General features: G+C 36.7%; 1 protein-coding gene across 15 annotated transcripts in view; it reads right to left on the reverse strand.

Annotated features, from left to right (window-relative positions):
• Dlg1 (discs large 1) overlaps nucleotides 1-16,704 on the reverse strand; it is a 502,336-nt gene that overhangs the window by 249,535 nt on the left and 236,097 nt on the right. For 4 of the 15 annotated variants that reach the window (XM_070304040.1, XM_070304046.1, XM_070304042.1 and 1 more), the window contains exon 1: nucleotides 13,765-15,045. The exons of 6 other annotated variants lie outside the window; for them this stretch is intronic. In XM_070304040.1, coding sequence (XP_070160141.1) covers nucleotides 13,765-14,170 — 406 coding nt within the window. In that variant the 5' untranslated portion in view covers nucleotides 14,171-15,045. Of the gene's footprint in view, nucleotides 1-13,764; nucleotides 15,048-16,704 lie in introns of those variants that run through there. 5 more of the 15 variants (XM_070304039.1, XM_070304035.1, XM_070304037.1 and 2 more) reach the window with 3 other exon arrangements.

The following is a 16,704-nucleotide window of genomic DNA, read 5'->3' on the forward strand; positions in this document are numbered from 1 at the left end:
AGAATTAATATTTTTCTTTCATTCTTCTCTTATTCATCGCACCCAATCAGAGATAAAATCAAGCAGGCCCAATCGTTTTTCCATTTAACGCTTTCTCGGCCTCTACCTTCTTCAGATAGTATGAGAAATGCAAACGTTTACACGCCGAATAATTTTTAATTTTTCGCAGTTTCCGATTTCATGAAAAAATCATTACGAGAGTATCTCGCTCCTTTGTCAGACTTTTACTCTTCTTCTTTCTCTTGAAGTTGCGGACGGAAGTGGAAAAGTTGGTTGGAGGAACAGGAGGGATGAAAGTTATTTACAAAAGTGGCGTATCTTGTACGGGCAGGTCCACTGTTAATGTTAACGAGCTCCAGTTTATCGTCGGCTTCCTCGTCGTCGTCGTTCTCTCCGTCTTTCTCGGTCTCTTCATCGTCCTCTTTATACCGCGTGCAAGACTGGAAAGTTCCGCCGGTGTGGAAATTACGTGTCGCAGGGACTAAACTTCCGTCTTCGGCAAAGTATGAGGGGGAGGGTGTTAACGCGTCGGCGCCACGTGTAGCCGACCGGCGTCGAGCGTCGCGACGCTCCGAGCGTGCGAAATGGTTTGTGATGTTCACGCGTGATGGTCACGCATATTTATCGTGCGCGAACCATAGTAGTGTGTGGATTAAACCGTGAATTTATTCTTGCTAACATATTTCAATTTCAAAAATGCCAATGACGCTGAGATAATTTATTCTAATCATCAGAAGCAAATTTATGATCGACGAGCATAGAGTTGTTAGGAAGTAACAAAGGGAGCGGGTTATATTTCTAATTTAATATATTCGTTCGTTTTGACATTCGTCCTCAATTATAAAACCTAACATATTTAGATTTGATTACATAATCAAACTATTTCGATTAGAGTTCCAAATTAATCTAATAGTATAGTTATCATCGCAATCGTTAACTGATAATATTGTATATTGTTGGTCATCAATATAATCATCTTAATATTATCAGAATCTCGACGGTAGAAATTGCATTAAATTATGATGACATTCACACGACGATAGAAGCAAAAATATTCGAATCAAAGGACACTTTGCTATTGTCGTACTTTTTATCGCGATGATATTCAAATTGTGATTGATCCCCAATCGCTCCAATCTGATTTCTATCAATTTCAAAACTGCAATGAATTTTACATGGTAGAAGCAAGGCGGTCGAAGAGAGAGCACGTTGAAATGAAATTATTCCCGGCTCGACCGCTCATCGAATTATATTTTGCCTCGCTTTCCGCGTTCTTAGCCACGCATCCTTTCGCAATTACTGATCCTGCATACTTAGATAGAAATGACGCTTGATTTTGCACGAGGTGAGGTTTAATGCACTCGAATTGACGGGATCGCAAAATTTCGCGAGCACGACTAATTATATTCAAGCACGCAAGAAGCAAGATATTATCGAATATGTTTCGGAACCGAAACGAGATAGACGTTTCCTTGCGAAAAGATGAGATAACGCGCATAGATAATATTCTGCGCATTTTTTCGACGGTTAACTAATAAACTAAATAAATCGCAAATTTTTGATCTGGAATTATTTTTTACATGGCCAGAGATAATGATCCTTCTTTTTTATTTATGTTACAATCATGTTCAAATATAATTATATGATTCAGATATTTACTACATTATTCTCTGCATATATCGAAAAGATTGTTTCCTTTTACGTAAATGATACATAATCTATATAAAAATATAACAATTAACAAAATTTATGAAATAATGGCTTAATTTTGAGTTATTTGTAATTAATGTGTCATAAAATTATTTTATTTCATTTTATATACAATATATCATTATCTTTTTCTTACCATCCGTTTATTCTAAATAGAACTCTTGGATCGTACGAATCTTGTCGTACTTTTCAAATCGTGTTTGATCCCCAATCACTCCAATCTGATTCTCTATCAATTTAAAAACTGCAATAAATTCAGATACTATCTTCAGATATTATTGTAGTTTCGGACTATTGCGCGACCATTAAAAGGATCATTCGATCTATCCATCATTACCGCAATTTTGCACCGCGCTGCGAGTTTTAGATAGAATGAAGTCGTGCGAGAGAATCATGGTGGGTGAGATTCGCATAGCTTCGTCGGATGTCGGATATCGCGTGAAATGTTCACCGTAAAGCTACGCGCGCGATGCAGCACGTAGCGTGCAGTTAAATCACTCGCGGTACAACCGGATAGAACGAAAATTCTGTTGCATACGGTAAATCGCTTACAGCGATCAGTAAATATTTATTTTCGCAGCTCGTCAGAATTATTTATGCTCCACGTTGTTTGGAGGAACCGTAAAAGAGCGTATGAAATGCGGCAATTAATGCAAAAATTAAAGAAATACAACAGAATGAATTAAATTTGGAGAAAAAAGTAGAACAAATTCATATTTCCGCTCTCTAGTTAGATTCTATAGAATTCTGCATTTTAATATTATATATAAAATTATATTCATTATATAGTATGACAATATGATCTCATATATTTATTTTGTGCAATATATTTCGAAACTTGAATAATCGATGTGAAATATATAAAGATGTAATCATTTTTAAACGTATATTATTTGTATATTATTAGACAATAGCGTTTTGATTTTTTTTGCTCCAATCAATCGACATGTAGCGCATTATACGCGATCGCATAATATGCAATTATTATACACAATGATCTCACGCGAATTTGCCACCGCGAGATTCGTAACGAGCCTAACTGATTAGATTAGTTAGGATATTATACGCACTAAAGCACTAAATAACATAGGCAATGATTAATTTCTTGATTAACATACTGTTTCGTTATTAAATAAGAATTATAACAGCATGAAATATAAATTATAATATACGGTTTTAAAGATTTAACAAGAAATCACAACGTGTCTTTTGTACAATTTACAGAAAAATAGATTTTACTATAAAGTATAATTTGATCATTTTACATATTTAATATTATTATATTATAATTATAAATACACATTCATAATATATTTCAAGGGATTATTGTTCTTATTTACTTTACATAGCTTTACATGACTGTATCCTAATCTTTGTAACATACAGAGATTGTCATAATGCAACTTGGATATTGCCAATCGACCGCAGGGCATCATCTGAGTCTGACAATGAGTGCAAAGCATCATATCCGGGTATAGTAGTTAATGGCTTTGTTGCGTAGTCAAATTTTGCTACGAGATAAGGCTGTAAGCTCGCTACCAACTCAAGTACCAGGTATATAAATATGAAACCGGAATTTTTGTATAGAAAATACACGTTTATTGTATGAAAATGATAAAAAATATTTTATTCCAAGTATTGCCCATTGCTAGCTATACATTTTTCCCATCTCTCTGACAATTTGTCGATGCCACGCCAAAAAAACTGTTGCTCCTTTGAGGCAAACTAGTCATCGAGCCATTTTCGTACATTTTCGTAAGAAGTGAAGCGCTGCTCGGCAAGTGCGTGTCCCATCGATGCAAATAAGTAGTAATCGGATGGAGCCAAGTCTGGTGAGTAAGCCGCATGCGAAAGTATTTCCCAACTAAACGCCTCAATCGTTTCCTTGACCGGTTTTGCTGTGTGTGATGGTGCATTATCATGAAGCAAAATCACTTTGTGTTGCCTTTTTTGATATTCTGGTCGTTTCTCACGCAAAGCTTGATTCAAATCGATCATTTGTTGTCGGTAGCGTTCAGTATTAACGGTTTCGCTAGGTTTTAGCAGCTCATAATAGATCACACTCTTCTTCGTTTCTCACGTCAAAATCGCCACTTTTGAATTTTTTAAATCACTCAAAGCACTGTGATTTACCAAGAGCATGCTCACCGTAAGCTTCGACAGGCATTCGATGCGATTCTGCAGCAGTTTTCTTCAAATGGTAACAGAAAATCAATGCTGTCCGCAAATCGTAGTTTCCAGGCACAAAATTCGACATGTTCAACGCTATTAAAAACTATGCTGTTGTATGAAACTTGTATTGTTGTGAGTTGAAAATCTTTATCAGATGTCAAAACAAGAAAATGGCGCCAATGACGCGGTTTGACGGTAACTACATTGACAGCTAAGGCCATCTATGGCCAAATTCCGGTTTCATATTTATATACCTGGTACACATAAAACTCGCATATTCTAAAGAAGTAAATTCTAGTTGCTTTAACGCAGCGGATTGCATGTTAGTATTCAGCTATATTATATCGTATTAAAACATTTTGTAAATATTTGCCATTAAGAGAAAAACGTGTGATTAAATTATATAAGTCAGAGATGATTTTTTTCTTTTCATCTATCAGTTATATATATATACGATAATTACGTATGTATACATATATGTAACACATATCGGTGTCAGAATATCACTTGAAAATAAAGATTAATTGTGTTTTAGGAATCTAATAATTGCACGGTTTATCCCTATCTCGGATATAAATTCGAAATGGAAATACTTTTTCGCGTATTCGCATATGCTATTTCGATTGATAAAGTATGCATCGCTCATGATCGATTTTGATTTTTTCTTTTTTCTTTTTAATTAAAAGCGCATTTATGATGACCATCGGAGCCAGGTTTATCGAATTGGTCAATGAAACGACTCTCCTCATGAACTTGTTCAGAACCGCGGATGGCCCGATACCAATTCCCGCTCAAGATGCGGATCACGTTTATCGGATTATGCGGTCGGAATGGCACACGGACGAGTGGAAAGAGACGGCGTAAAAAGCTGGAACAAGAGACATCGCGAATACCATCGCCGACATTTCTATACCTACTGGATACTTTTACAATTGGCGACTTAATTACGCTGCGCCGGCGCTGCAGTTACGCTTATTAACACGCGACCGAGCATTCGACTTGCAAAAATTTGACGTAAAGTCGGCGTTGTGAACGTTAACGGCGTCACTGATATTCCCAAAGGACCTGATAAAAATCATAACGAACGTTTACTATACCGCGCAAGACATTTTCTCGCGTTTCATAACTGCTAATCGTAGATATATAACGTGCCATTGCAATTTCTGGTCGAATAAAACTCTATCGTTTGATTATTTCGATAGTATCGCGTCTATCGATCGGTTTCGACTAAAAACGACGATGTAACTATGCACAAAACTTAAATAAAATCAAAAAATAGATAAAACGAAATAATTTCACAAGTATGTCTTTTTTTTCCACTCAAGTACGCGGTGCTTATGACCTAATTGGCACGATCGTTCTCAATTCCAAATTATAGCACAGTAACAGGTAAACAGAGTGATATTAATTAGTATTCGACGAATGTTTACATTGGCTCGGCGGGCTGTATTTTGTTTGCATTATTCGCAACCTGGTGCGGATGATAGAGACTTTGTGGCATACAAAGTGCAAATAAATAATACCGATACTAAAATAGATATGTATGCATATTTAACTTCCTTTAACATATACGATCGATCGAAGAATAATATATATATTATATAATTGCATATTAAATATTATTTAGATACAAATACATATTTACATATCTAATTTGATGATCAAACTTGTGCCACCTAAAATTAATACATTTAAACTTGCTTAATTAAAATTATGAATTTCTAGAGAAATTTATTCAAGATATTATTCCCTGAATACACTTTTCGCAAATATATATTCACATCTCTTATGATCATATAATATTATATCTTTCTTAGCGAAAGGACCGGCCAGCGCATGCATTAATTTTCGTCTTCATTTCCTTCCCATTTCTCGAGCAAGGAAGTAATCACATTGAATACTTCCTACTAAAGATGGCCATATATACGTACATAGATACATGTGTGTATAACCTTCTACAGATGTACTTGTAGTACATAGGAAAACGATAATACAGAGAATTTTTAATCCTAATTTGTCCTATGGGATCAACAGAACGCACGTGCGATTGTTTGCTTTTGACTTTTATTCCGTGTTTTCTAAACTCGCGTCGAGATCACTGTAATTCGCGCGCTCGCGAGTAATTAATTAATCGCGATAATCTTCTTCGTGGAAAAACAATGGATGTGATTTTGCGCGATGAAAGATCGAAGAAGACACTAAATGAGATGCATACAAGGCAAAATCGCGCCAAGTTTCTCGTCACAATTTATTAAGTAACTATGTACGTATTACAAGTGCACACGCGTAGAACAGTTTGATCTTATTTTCTACAAAGTTTATCGATCAAGCATTCGAGATATATTTGAATCCCTTGAATGAACCGCGAATGCGCAAAATTGATGCACGTCAATAAAATTATGCAACGGTTAATCTTCGACTTGCTTTCGCATAGAGCTCTTCCGCTCGAAGATTCCTCTTCCGAAAATGATCAAATTCTATACAGCCGATGGAGTACATAAGATAAATGGTAGACGTCGTGCGGTGGTAGTGTCTGAAAGCTAGTATATGTATGTGTGTATGTGTGTTTGTGTTCGCGCGAGAGCAATTTATCAAACCTTTCATATATTTATTATCGGACCGGCTACGGTATTGGTCGGTCTGCTACGCAGACTGACGTTGATAATCGATTTAAGCCAACGCCGCGAAGATGAATCCGCTATGGTGGACGCAGTTTTCTAATTACTCGCTGGAAATTATTCCCGCCGATGCAATATTAATACTTCATCGAATTTTTCCTCGATCATTCGATTACTATCGACCATCTCACCGACCATCTCACGCTACTTGTTTTCACCGTTAATAAAGTTTGAATTGCTCTAAATTGGCGAGAGGTGTATGTTCCCTCGATCATGTTGTTTCTTCGGAAAAATTACGAGATATGTAATATAATTTTAGTACATATAATTTCAATACAATATCATAGATAGAAGACCGACGATTAATGTTCGACAGGCAAATTGCCTATCACGGGATTAACGAAGTAATTTGAAGGAAATTGGAATATTCATAAGTCAGATTCACAGTTGACAACATAATACAGCGTAAGAGTGTTTTTGCATGACAAGTATGCTATGAATTATGCGGAAATGTTAGGATAGAGAAAATGATTCCAATAATTTCTGAATTAACAGTACCGCTTCCAAGCTTTAATCCGCGCAAACATTCAACACGATCAATCAAAGAGCCGCAGAAATTTTATTTCTGGAGAGAGATGGGATTTCCGCTAACGTCATACTTTCAAGTTGGCGTAATTATTATGCGGCGGTTCTCTCGAAGGACCGTCTAGCGCAGAAAATCGAGATCTCACAGGAATCGTAACGTATAATAATAGCTACTTATGTAATCGTGAGGAAATCGAGTTTCCTACGTGACATCGAGCTCGGTGCTCGAGCCGAGACGGCAGCGTCAGAAATGCTGCCATTGTTACCCGCTACGCGCGATGCTGCCAGGGTATTGTGCAAGAAATTTCATTGTACGGGTCGGTTTTCCTCAGCGTGAGAAGCAGATAGAGAGAGATAGAGATAGAGATAGATAGAGGGAAAGAGAGAGAGAGAGAAAGGGGGAATCGTATCGCGCTACTTCTTCCATTGTCTATGAATATTGTTAGCAAGATGTAAATAGAATAAACGTAATTCTTGCATATATCGTGGCATTGATTTTGGTGCAATATATTTTTCGGCTAATAATTCCTGAAATTTATACTGCCAAAACCTGTACAGAGAGCATCACAATTTTATGGAATGAAATGATTGAAAGGGGAAAAAAAAAAAAGAAAATTTATGTCAATAATTTCATCAGCTAATAATCATCCATGATGATATGCGAGTTAGCGATCGCGGGCCGATCGCATGGCCAACGAATGATGCATCCTAAAAGCATTTAAGGGAATGCCAGAAACGCATCGTAGGTCGTGGCCGAGCCGGCCGTTTAGACGCGATCCTAACAGGAACATTAGTGGGATTGCATCGACTTTGTTTCTTCCAATCCCGCGAGCCGAACTCTATAGAGTTGCATTCGTATAGCTTTCGTCATTTATTGCGTCTCGCGATTCCAGTTATTCTCGCTCCGCTACGTCCTCTTGGAAAACGGAATGGCGGGCAATATAATGCCGATGTTCTGATAAAGTGAAATGAATCGAGAATAACGCATTTTCGAGTCACTCGATGCAAAAATATAACTTTGTTTTACAATGATTGACGATTTTCAATCGTATAGCATAGCACATTTTAATAGCCCTTAATTTTAAGAGAGTCTTATTTATAAAATTTATAAAACCAGATAAATAATTTTCACGATGTTTACTCATCTTCCTATGTATTCGCACATTTCAGAAATAATTACAACGCCGCTATGTATATTGTTGTTGTATTATCTTCTTGATGAGGCACCGAGTCCAGCATAATACACGTTGTTTATAACTATTGTAGTTGAGAGAATATAAATGTAACGAATTTGCGAAGTAATTCGAGAAAGAATGTTACTTTCATCTTGTATATAATTTAAATATCTTTAGCGTTTAATAGTATCAAAAATTATTAACATAGTTTAAAAAAAAAAAAAATGTTTTTTTAAATACAATAGAGAGCAATTCTCATTTCTCTAATCGAGAAAAAGAAAGAGAAAATAATATAGTTTATTTCATTCTCAAGAAATTAATAATATAATTTAAATATTTATAATTGCAAATTTTTCAGCCAAGTAATATTCCGATACAACCGTAGATAAGTAATCGTTAAGTCATACATCGCGTTCGTGTAACATATATCTATATATGTCAAGCACAATATTGCTTAGAATAGCGCGGTTACCTGTAATATTATTGCTTTAATTGTTACACTCGTGATATTCGTATGAAAACGCTGACGTCTTCATTAATGCTAATTATCTATTCAGTCTGAAATGCCGTTCATGCGAGCGTAACATTGCACAGAATTCGCAAACGAATGAAAGGCGAATCTGGTCGTCCGTATCCGAATTAATATGATATGTGGAAACTATTAGGCGGGTGTAGATAATTAGCTGGGTTCCATCTTGTCGCATATATTTCCAGTAAATCGCTCCCACTTGGGAAATTCGCATAACTATCTCTGTATTTTCTATTTCGTAATTGCGATAAGTACATTTATATGTTATATAATATTCGCAATAATTCATACTAGAATATCAGATTTATGCGATAATTCGTGAGAAAAAAGGTTAATAATATGATAAAAAGAAAAAAAAAAAAGAGTTAGTACATCGTTTTACTTAAACCCGTCGCTGAAAAGTCTTAAAATTAGAGCAAAAAGGGTTACCTAAAAAAGATTGCGACGAAAGAGATTGTCTTTTATGATGGTCTACCGCGCATAAATGTAGCTCTCAGGTTTTGCAAGCATTGCTAATTGCTTTGTAGAAAGGGAAAGAAAAAGTAGTATATATTGTATATATATATATATATATTTTTTTTTATATATATATAGAAAGAGAGAGAGAGAGAGAGAGAGAGAAAGTTAATTGACGCAGTTAGTTTCGTAAGAGGCAAAAGGAGGTGAATGGAGTTCATTGTACTTGTTCAACATGATGAAATACAAAATACCTCGCGTTTTCCATCGCATCGTCTTTCATTAGCTACTGAATTCTTTCGCGCGAGAATCGACTTCTCTTTAGTTGAAATTTTATCGAATCCCCTATCTTATAATTTTATATCTTACAATGTAGAACATCTTGGTATCCGAAACCCTATATAAAATCAGATTTGAAAGGAGATTAAAATTACATCTTAGAATGACTCTTAAACTTACTTTGAATTAATTATAATCTTGTTGACGTTCCAACAATTTTATTAAGAAAGTAATGGTTCAAAAAGACATATATATATATATATATGAAACATACATCTATATGCAGAGAAAACAATCTCTTGTGGCAAATGAGAAATATGGAAATTCTTCGGAAACTTCAAGATCTACCGTAACCAGTTATATAATAGTTTTCTGCTGCGGCAACGAAATTCGTAATATTTTAACGTAATATGAGATTCATTAAAAAATGCGCTGTTTACCTGCACGGTGTACGCAGCGTAATTAAATGTACATGTAAGATTTAATTAATTTCAAAGAGAGTACCAGTAATCCTTTTTTTTCTACGTAATTAAAAAATAATTTTAGCAACGTAAATAACAATAATAATTCTACACGAATATTTAAAATAATTAGAATAATATGAGATATCCAATTTTACATTTATTTACACATTTTACTTTATATATATATATATATATATATATATATATATATACTTTATATACATATATATAAAGATTTGAATATATTTCGTTTATTGTGGAAAACTGATAAAATATTTTTTTTCTTTTTTGGTTGCCAGATACGTAATTAAAATTTCATTACAAAATAGTGAAAGGTAATATTATTTCACTCAAAATTGTTCCAACCTATTTCAAATGAAAAATGTGCTCGTTTTTTTCTGTTTAAATATGAGAGAGATTTTGGTTGCGGTATGCACATAGGACAATGTGAAAATTAAAACTGAAACAAACGTTTGAGATCGGCACAGCCTTTGTTCTTTGGCTGAAAATATTAAGAAAGAGAGAGCACTAGTTCTCATAGCATTTCTAACTTCTTTCCAAGTGTCTTAAAATTAAATATCCAACAAGATTGTTTCTTACTCATAAATAATGAGAAATTGCAATAAATGCATTAATAATATTTAATTGTGCTAATACCAGATTATTATCTTTTCTATTTTTTTTATCAATTCGTACACATCATGTTGTCAATTTTATAAATAAGTGATCTCAGGTTAATTTACTGAGAAATAGTTTAAATTTAAATTAATTTTTATACCTTAATGAGAATAAAGTGAAAAATGTATTATTATTTCGCAGACACACATGAAATTCCCTTTTAGTATAACACGTCACGTGGATAGAAAAGCGCGTTGACAGGTTTCAGTAACAGACTTTTTTAATTATGCTCATTAGTACAGCATAGCGTTGGATGTTAGTCCGTTTAACTACCTTTATTTTCGCGAAATGACGTATGCTGAATATATTCAGAATTACGAACAAGCGTATAGAATACTCTTGCCGTTATAATCGTTTAATTATGCCAGCTAATTAATATCAATTTTTAATACTTTAAAAGATTTTTAAAAGACCCATCACTTTCGAATGCAAAAATTTCCGTCGAATAAAAGTAGTAAATTAAATATGATAAATATTTCATTGTAAATATATAAAAAAAAAAAAATCTCATTTTCTTTCACGGTATTTCTTCGGATTTATCCTGGAATTATCCTCTAATCTCGATCTAGAAGGAAAATAAAAAATTCGGAAAAACATAATCAATTTCGATTTCACAAACATCACTTATCGCGCATCTGAATTATTTTTAATTACAGGATCTCGTATCTACGGAAAGATTGCGTTCCAATAGAAGCGTCCACGGCATTATTATCGTCCAAAACTTCTTTCCAGCCTTCCTTGCCTTTCTCAATCGGTTCTTTCGCCATTTTATTCAACCTTTCCGCGTCCTCCTCGCGGAACGGCCACGTAAACTGAGTGAAAGATAATAAACTCGAAACAATACGGCAACTACCATTCGCACACAACACGAACATGCTTTCAGCTTTAAAGCGCGATACCGCTGAGTCGCCGTTACGCTGCGAGGGGAAAACTATTTCATAACTAGGTCGTACGTGATATGTATACGTGTACGAATGGAGTTGGCTGATGCCTGTGTAAGTGCATGACCATAGATAAATACTGGACGAAAAGAAAAAGGGGACAACTCCCGCCCAGGCGGTTTCTCTCTTCTCCCCCGGCAGTCGCTCTTCTTTGTTTCCGGCGGAAAAGCTCGACGAATTTTACGTTACGTCGCAGTATAACTAACAGACGCACAAAAGCGACGCTTTGGCGCGCGAGCGAGATGATTATCCAAGAAAGATAAAATTTTTGTTCAGCCTCTGGCTCATTTGTTTCAACTCGTACTCTATCCGGTTCCTTTTTCTCTCGTCAAAATCCGCGACGATGAACAAACTGCATTCGCACAGCGCATGCATGTGTATGTTATTATCTCCTTTAGAAAAAAAATTTCCCTGTGATAAGAGATTAAAACATTATTATACTGGAATAGCACAGATTTACAGTTAATACACACTCTACTCAAACTTTTGTCTCATTTTAATCGTCGTTAGCTCATTTTATTCATTTAGCTTATTTCGTTGATGTTGTAATAATCCATGAAGAATGCACGTACATAAATACAATTTAATCCTTTTCCATGCTATAGGCACCACTCAACTCTTGTTAAACGTTCGCGCAGATATTAACATAACAGCGAGTAATTTTCGCCACCGTTAAACGCCTGTTAATGTACATTCTCCGAACGGCTGTATTCACTAAGCCTCAACTATGAAAGCTACGAGCTAAGAACGACTGTTCGCTTATCTGCTACAATAACCGAAAACAATTTACTCATCTGTTAAACTGCATCTCGTGGGTGCATTAGCATTCCGCATAGTCTATCTCATAGTATTTTCCAGCCGGGGGCTGCCGTAACGAGAAACCGTTGACATTCGCGTTTCGCGAGATGAAGAACATCTGGTGCAATTCAGACACGTTTCATCACTGGGCTAATGATAGTTCGAGCACGATTCTTCGCTTCGCATTATTTAATTGTAAGAGAATAGAAAGGAACGCGCGTATTCTCGCGCTGCTGTCCACGAGATAACGAAAGCGTCGCATAAAAGCCGCGCATAATAAATTCCTTCAGCAACTCGTCATAATGTAGTCGCGGCCGCGGTAGATGATGGACGTTGATAAATATATAACAGCTCGTGGAAAACTCTCTTTATGCGCGACTCGCGCGTAGAACGGAAGTTTCATCCGTTATCGCGCGCGGATCGGACTGTACCACTTTTCATACAAGTCCTCCTTCATTATTCGCACAATAATGCCGCTCTAAAACGCACGTGCGCGCGTCATCTGTCACTGTCTTTTGTCGATAATGCTTCCTAACGACCGAGTTTCGTGTTTTGACTACATCATTCCGACAGATACTCGGACAAAAAGTTTTCTTTCATTCTTGCAACGCCGGAGCTAGATCGGAAAATGGAGGCGCAACAAAACTTTTTGAATTTATAGCGTAGAACTGACTAGAAATCAAAGTAGGTCGTGTGCTTCGGAATAGTCTAGCGAAAATAAAATTAACAAAGAAGCTTTTTATTTCTGTATTGGACGTGGCATTGTAACAATTGTATCGATAATCCACGTTATTTATTACTTTGCAATGTGTCTTATATCATATTTCACGGTATCTTTATTTAAAAAGTTTAATGTTTAATAATATTTTAAGCGAATGTAAAGAATTGTTAACTCTGTTTCTCTTCGCTCGAAACGATTTTTCCCATTATCGTGCGACAATGTTTTCGCGATACGAACAATAAAAGCCACGCAACGTCGGTTAAATTTCGTACAATTTCTTTGCAAAAGTTTCGTATCTTTGCTCGTTCTCTCTTGTATTCCCCAAAAAATCTGGAAGCTCATTCGAGCCATCAATGATCGACTTTTCAAAGAATATTTGAAAGGCGCATGTTAACGATAATACACGATATGCAGTTGACAGTTTAAGAGAAAGTCAAAATATAGATATTTTTTTCTTATATATATATATATATATATATATATATATATATATATATATATATATAATTATGCGCTGGACCGTATTCTATCATACTTAACAATTTTTAGCGTACATCAAATTTTACTTAACGCAAATAAATAAAAAATCACCTGACAAAAACAATAAGCTATAAGATGAGAGATGAAAAGCACTCTACCTTCTTTCGCCTGAACATATCCGTGCACTTCGCAGTAACTTCCGGCAGGGCCAGCCGCTCCAGGAGTGTCCAATGTGAACAGAGTGTTGGCGGAAGAGCTAACACCATCATCGGACATCGTCTGCAGCAGACTAGTGGCCTGCGATAAAGTACGTTGTTGCTGGTGATGCTGATGCTGATGATGATGATGGTGCTGCTGTTGCACTTGCTGCTGATGCTGTTGTTGCTGCTGAGCAAGCATCTCCTCGTGCCGACATTTCGAGCAACGACGCATCTCAGAGCGGACGCGCAATAGCCAAACCATGCCGAAGAGCGCCATAGCAACCTCGAGACCCGCTGACCTCGATGGGTACTTCATGCTCGCGGGGTCAAGGTCATCGAGGCTCCGGGAGCCAGCGCGACACATATCACCGACTTCGGCGCGGATTTGTCTATCTCTCCTTCTTCTTTCTACCTACTTGCTGCCGTTTTTTTTTTAACGCGCGGCTATTTTTACAGATCGTTGCGATCGTAATTAAACGAATACGCGGAAAAATGTATGCGATGTTTTTCACAAATTGCGTTACCGATGTCTTCTTCGCGGCTTCTTTACGAGATTTCGTAACGTATAGAATTATAAAGCTCTCTTTGGCAGTGGATTGTTCTTCGTTATCATCGAAACGATTATTTCGTATGTTCTAGATTTGAATCAAAGTTTCGTAGTTCGCTGAATACTAATAATTATAACTCATCGAGTTTTGATATTTCTCAAAAATAATTTCTATGTTCGCGTTGGCAAAGAGTTTCCGATGTTTGTCGTCTAGTATTCTCTTCTCTGACCTAGATTCACAGTCCCTGTTGTCGTCTCGACGTCGTAGCGATACAGCAAAAAATACGATTCGATTCTCAACGTTCATTCCGAAACAGTCAGACAGATCGAATCGAAGGATGGACTCAGTCATATATCATCGGCTTTACTTTCTGATAATTTCATCTGTCGAAATTAAGAACCCCATTCTGGAAACGGGGATCTCTTGCCGGAGATAGGAAGAGCACGTCCTATGATCAGCACTTCACATTCTTCACAGACAATTTACCAAAATGAGTTCTTATCGCATCTTACGAACAAAGAAATATCCAGCGAAACGCGCGCGGTCAAAAATTATGAAATTCTTCTTACTTTTCCCGTTCTGACATACGGAGCTTACGAGTCATCGAAAATTGAGCGAATGAGCAAGGCACCGTTCTCTTTGAAGGCTGCTCGATAAGTCTGGATAAGTTAGTGTATTTAATATTGATAATATCCGTGAAATGATAACGCACGTGCGCGACGATTTTATATTTATACTTGTAAAAAAAATTATTCCTTTAATTTTATGTTAAACCACTCGAAATATATTTAAATAAAGATTCGAAATCATCGAATAATTTTAAAGATACAAATAGAGAAAAGCTAATTCTTTCCGTTGCATTAATCCTTATGCAAATTGCAATGCTAAACGGCCGGATATCCAACACAGACGTTACTATCAGCTTAAGATTTGTTTTATTCGTTTCTTGATGAGCGTTATCAATTAGACAGCAATTATTCGATCGAAAGGATAGCCGGCGCGCCGAAGAATCTTTCAATTTATAATTCGCTTCTCCAAGCAGTAAAAAAAAAAAAGAGATCTTTAGTCTCCAGTCTCGTGCAAATACCGAAACGAATCAACCAAGGCACCAGTTCTTTCGAATATCGACGAACGAGGAGGACGAAGATGATCGATATCGTCTTAATACGGACGAAAGCTAAGCGATTGGTCCCGGGCACATTCCGATGACGATGATAATTATATAAAAATATAAAAGACGTCCCCGAAATGCGATCCTCGCATATTTCCCAGGAACTATCCCAATAATCGCCATTTTCATATCCAAGCCGTGGCTACGGCCTCGCTCATCCAACTTTCAACGATCGAATTCCGTTCTCAGATAACGTATCTCCGATGACTTCTGTCGTTCCCGTTCCTTCCTCTGGATTCCGTCTGGTGGTAGTCCATCGAGCTACGCAATGCTGACGTTCTTCTTCTCTCGATAGCGTCGCACTGGAAACGCGATTCTGTCCCATCGGGACGGCAATTCCGGTTTCGCGGTCGTCTCACCTCTTACGCACGAGTGAATTTCACTCGGTATTCATCCCTAGCATTGGCGAAAAAGAGAACGAGCGGAAAAAGGAGGAGTGGAAGAGCGCTCGATACAACGAGCGAAGACTTCAATCTCTTTTCTTCGTATCTTCTTTGCTTTCTACGAGATTACGCGGTGTTTGCAAACGGAACGTAGCTTTTCGGCCGAGTATTCAGATGCGGTCTTTCCTTTAAGGTTCCGCTTGCGTCACGAAATTGCTATGAGAAAAAGGATTCGCTTGACCTTATCGTGGCAACGGCAGAATATCAGGCATACTTGGATCCTGCTTTTGCGGTCGAATAGTCGAAGGATTTAGCTAAAATGAAATCCTCACGCAGACTTGAGTGACTACTTGCATTCAAGCAGCGGCTCGTTATCAATCCCTGTCGAGTCCGAGTCTGACTGAATGGGCTCACTCCTGTCAATCTGTCGACGACTACGATCGAATGGAGCTTCGGTAGCCCGTCTTCAACAACGATTCAGCTTCGATGTTAAAAGGCGATATTAATTTCACCGTCGGCTATTCGCGGATCTTATTTTACCACCGTTTTGCAGCTTGATTATATAGAATCTTAGGATAGAAAATTCTCCCGGTATACGTCTCCGTTCAATATGATCTCTTTTCTTGTACAGAATCCTCTCGACGATTAATGTTCAGGACGTGCGCGCTGTCTCTTTCGTACTTTTTCAAATAATGATATTTGCTATCTTATATCGAAATTTTTCTCAATAAAAAACTTCTTCAAACTAGCATCTGTGAGTATCTCTCTCGCGAGTGATTCACTCTGTGCACGTAAG

The sequence above is a fragment of the Polyergus mexicanus genome, unplaced genomic scaffold (genome assembly GCF_030449975.1).
Source record: "Polyergus mexicanus isolate NDT 795.1 unplaced genomic scaffold, iyPolMexi1.0 SCAF_11, whole genome shotgun sequence".
Taxonomy (NCBI): Eukaryota; Metazoa; Arthropoda; class Insecta; order Hymenoptera; family Formicidae; genus Polyergus; species Polyergus mexicanus.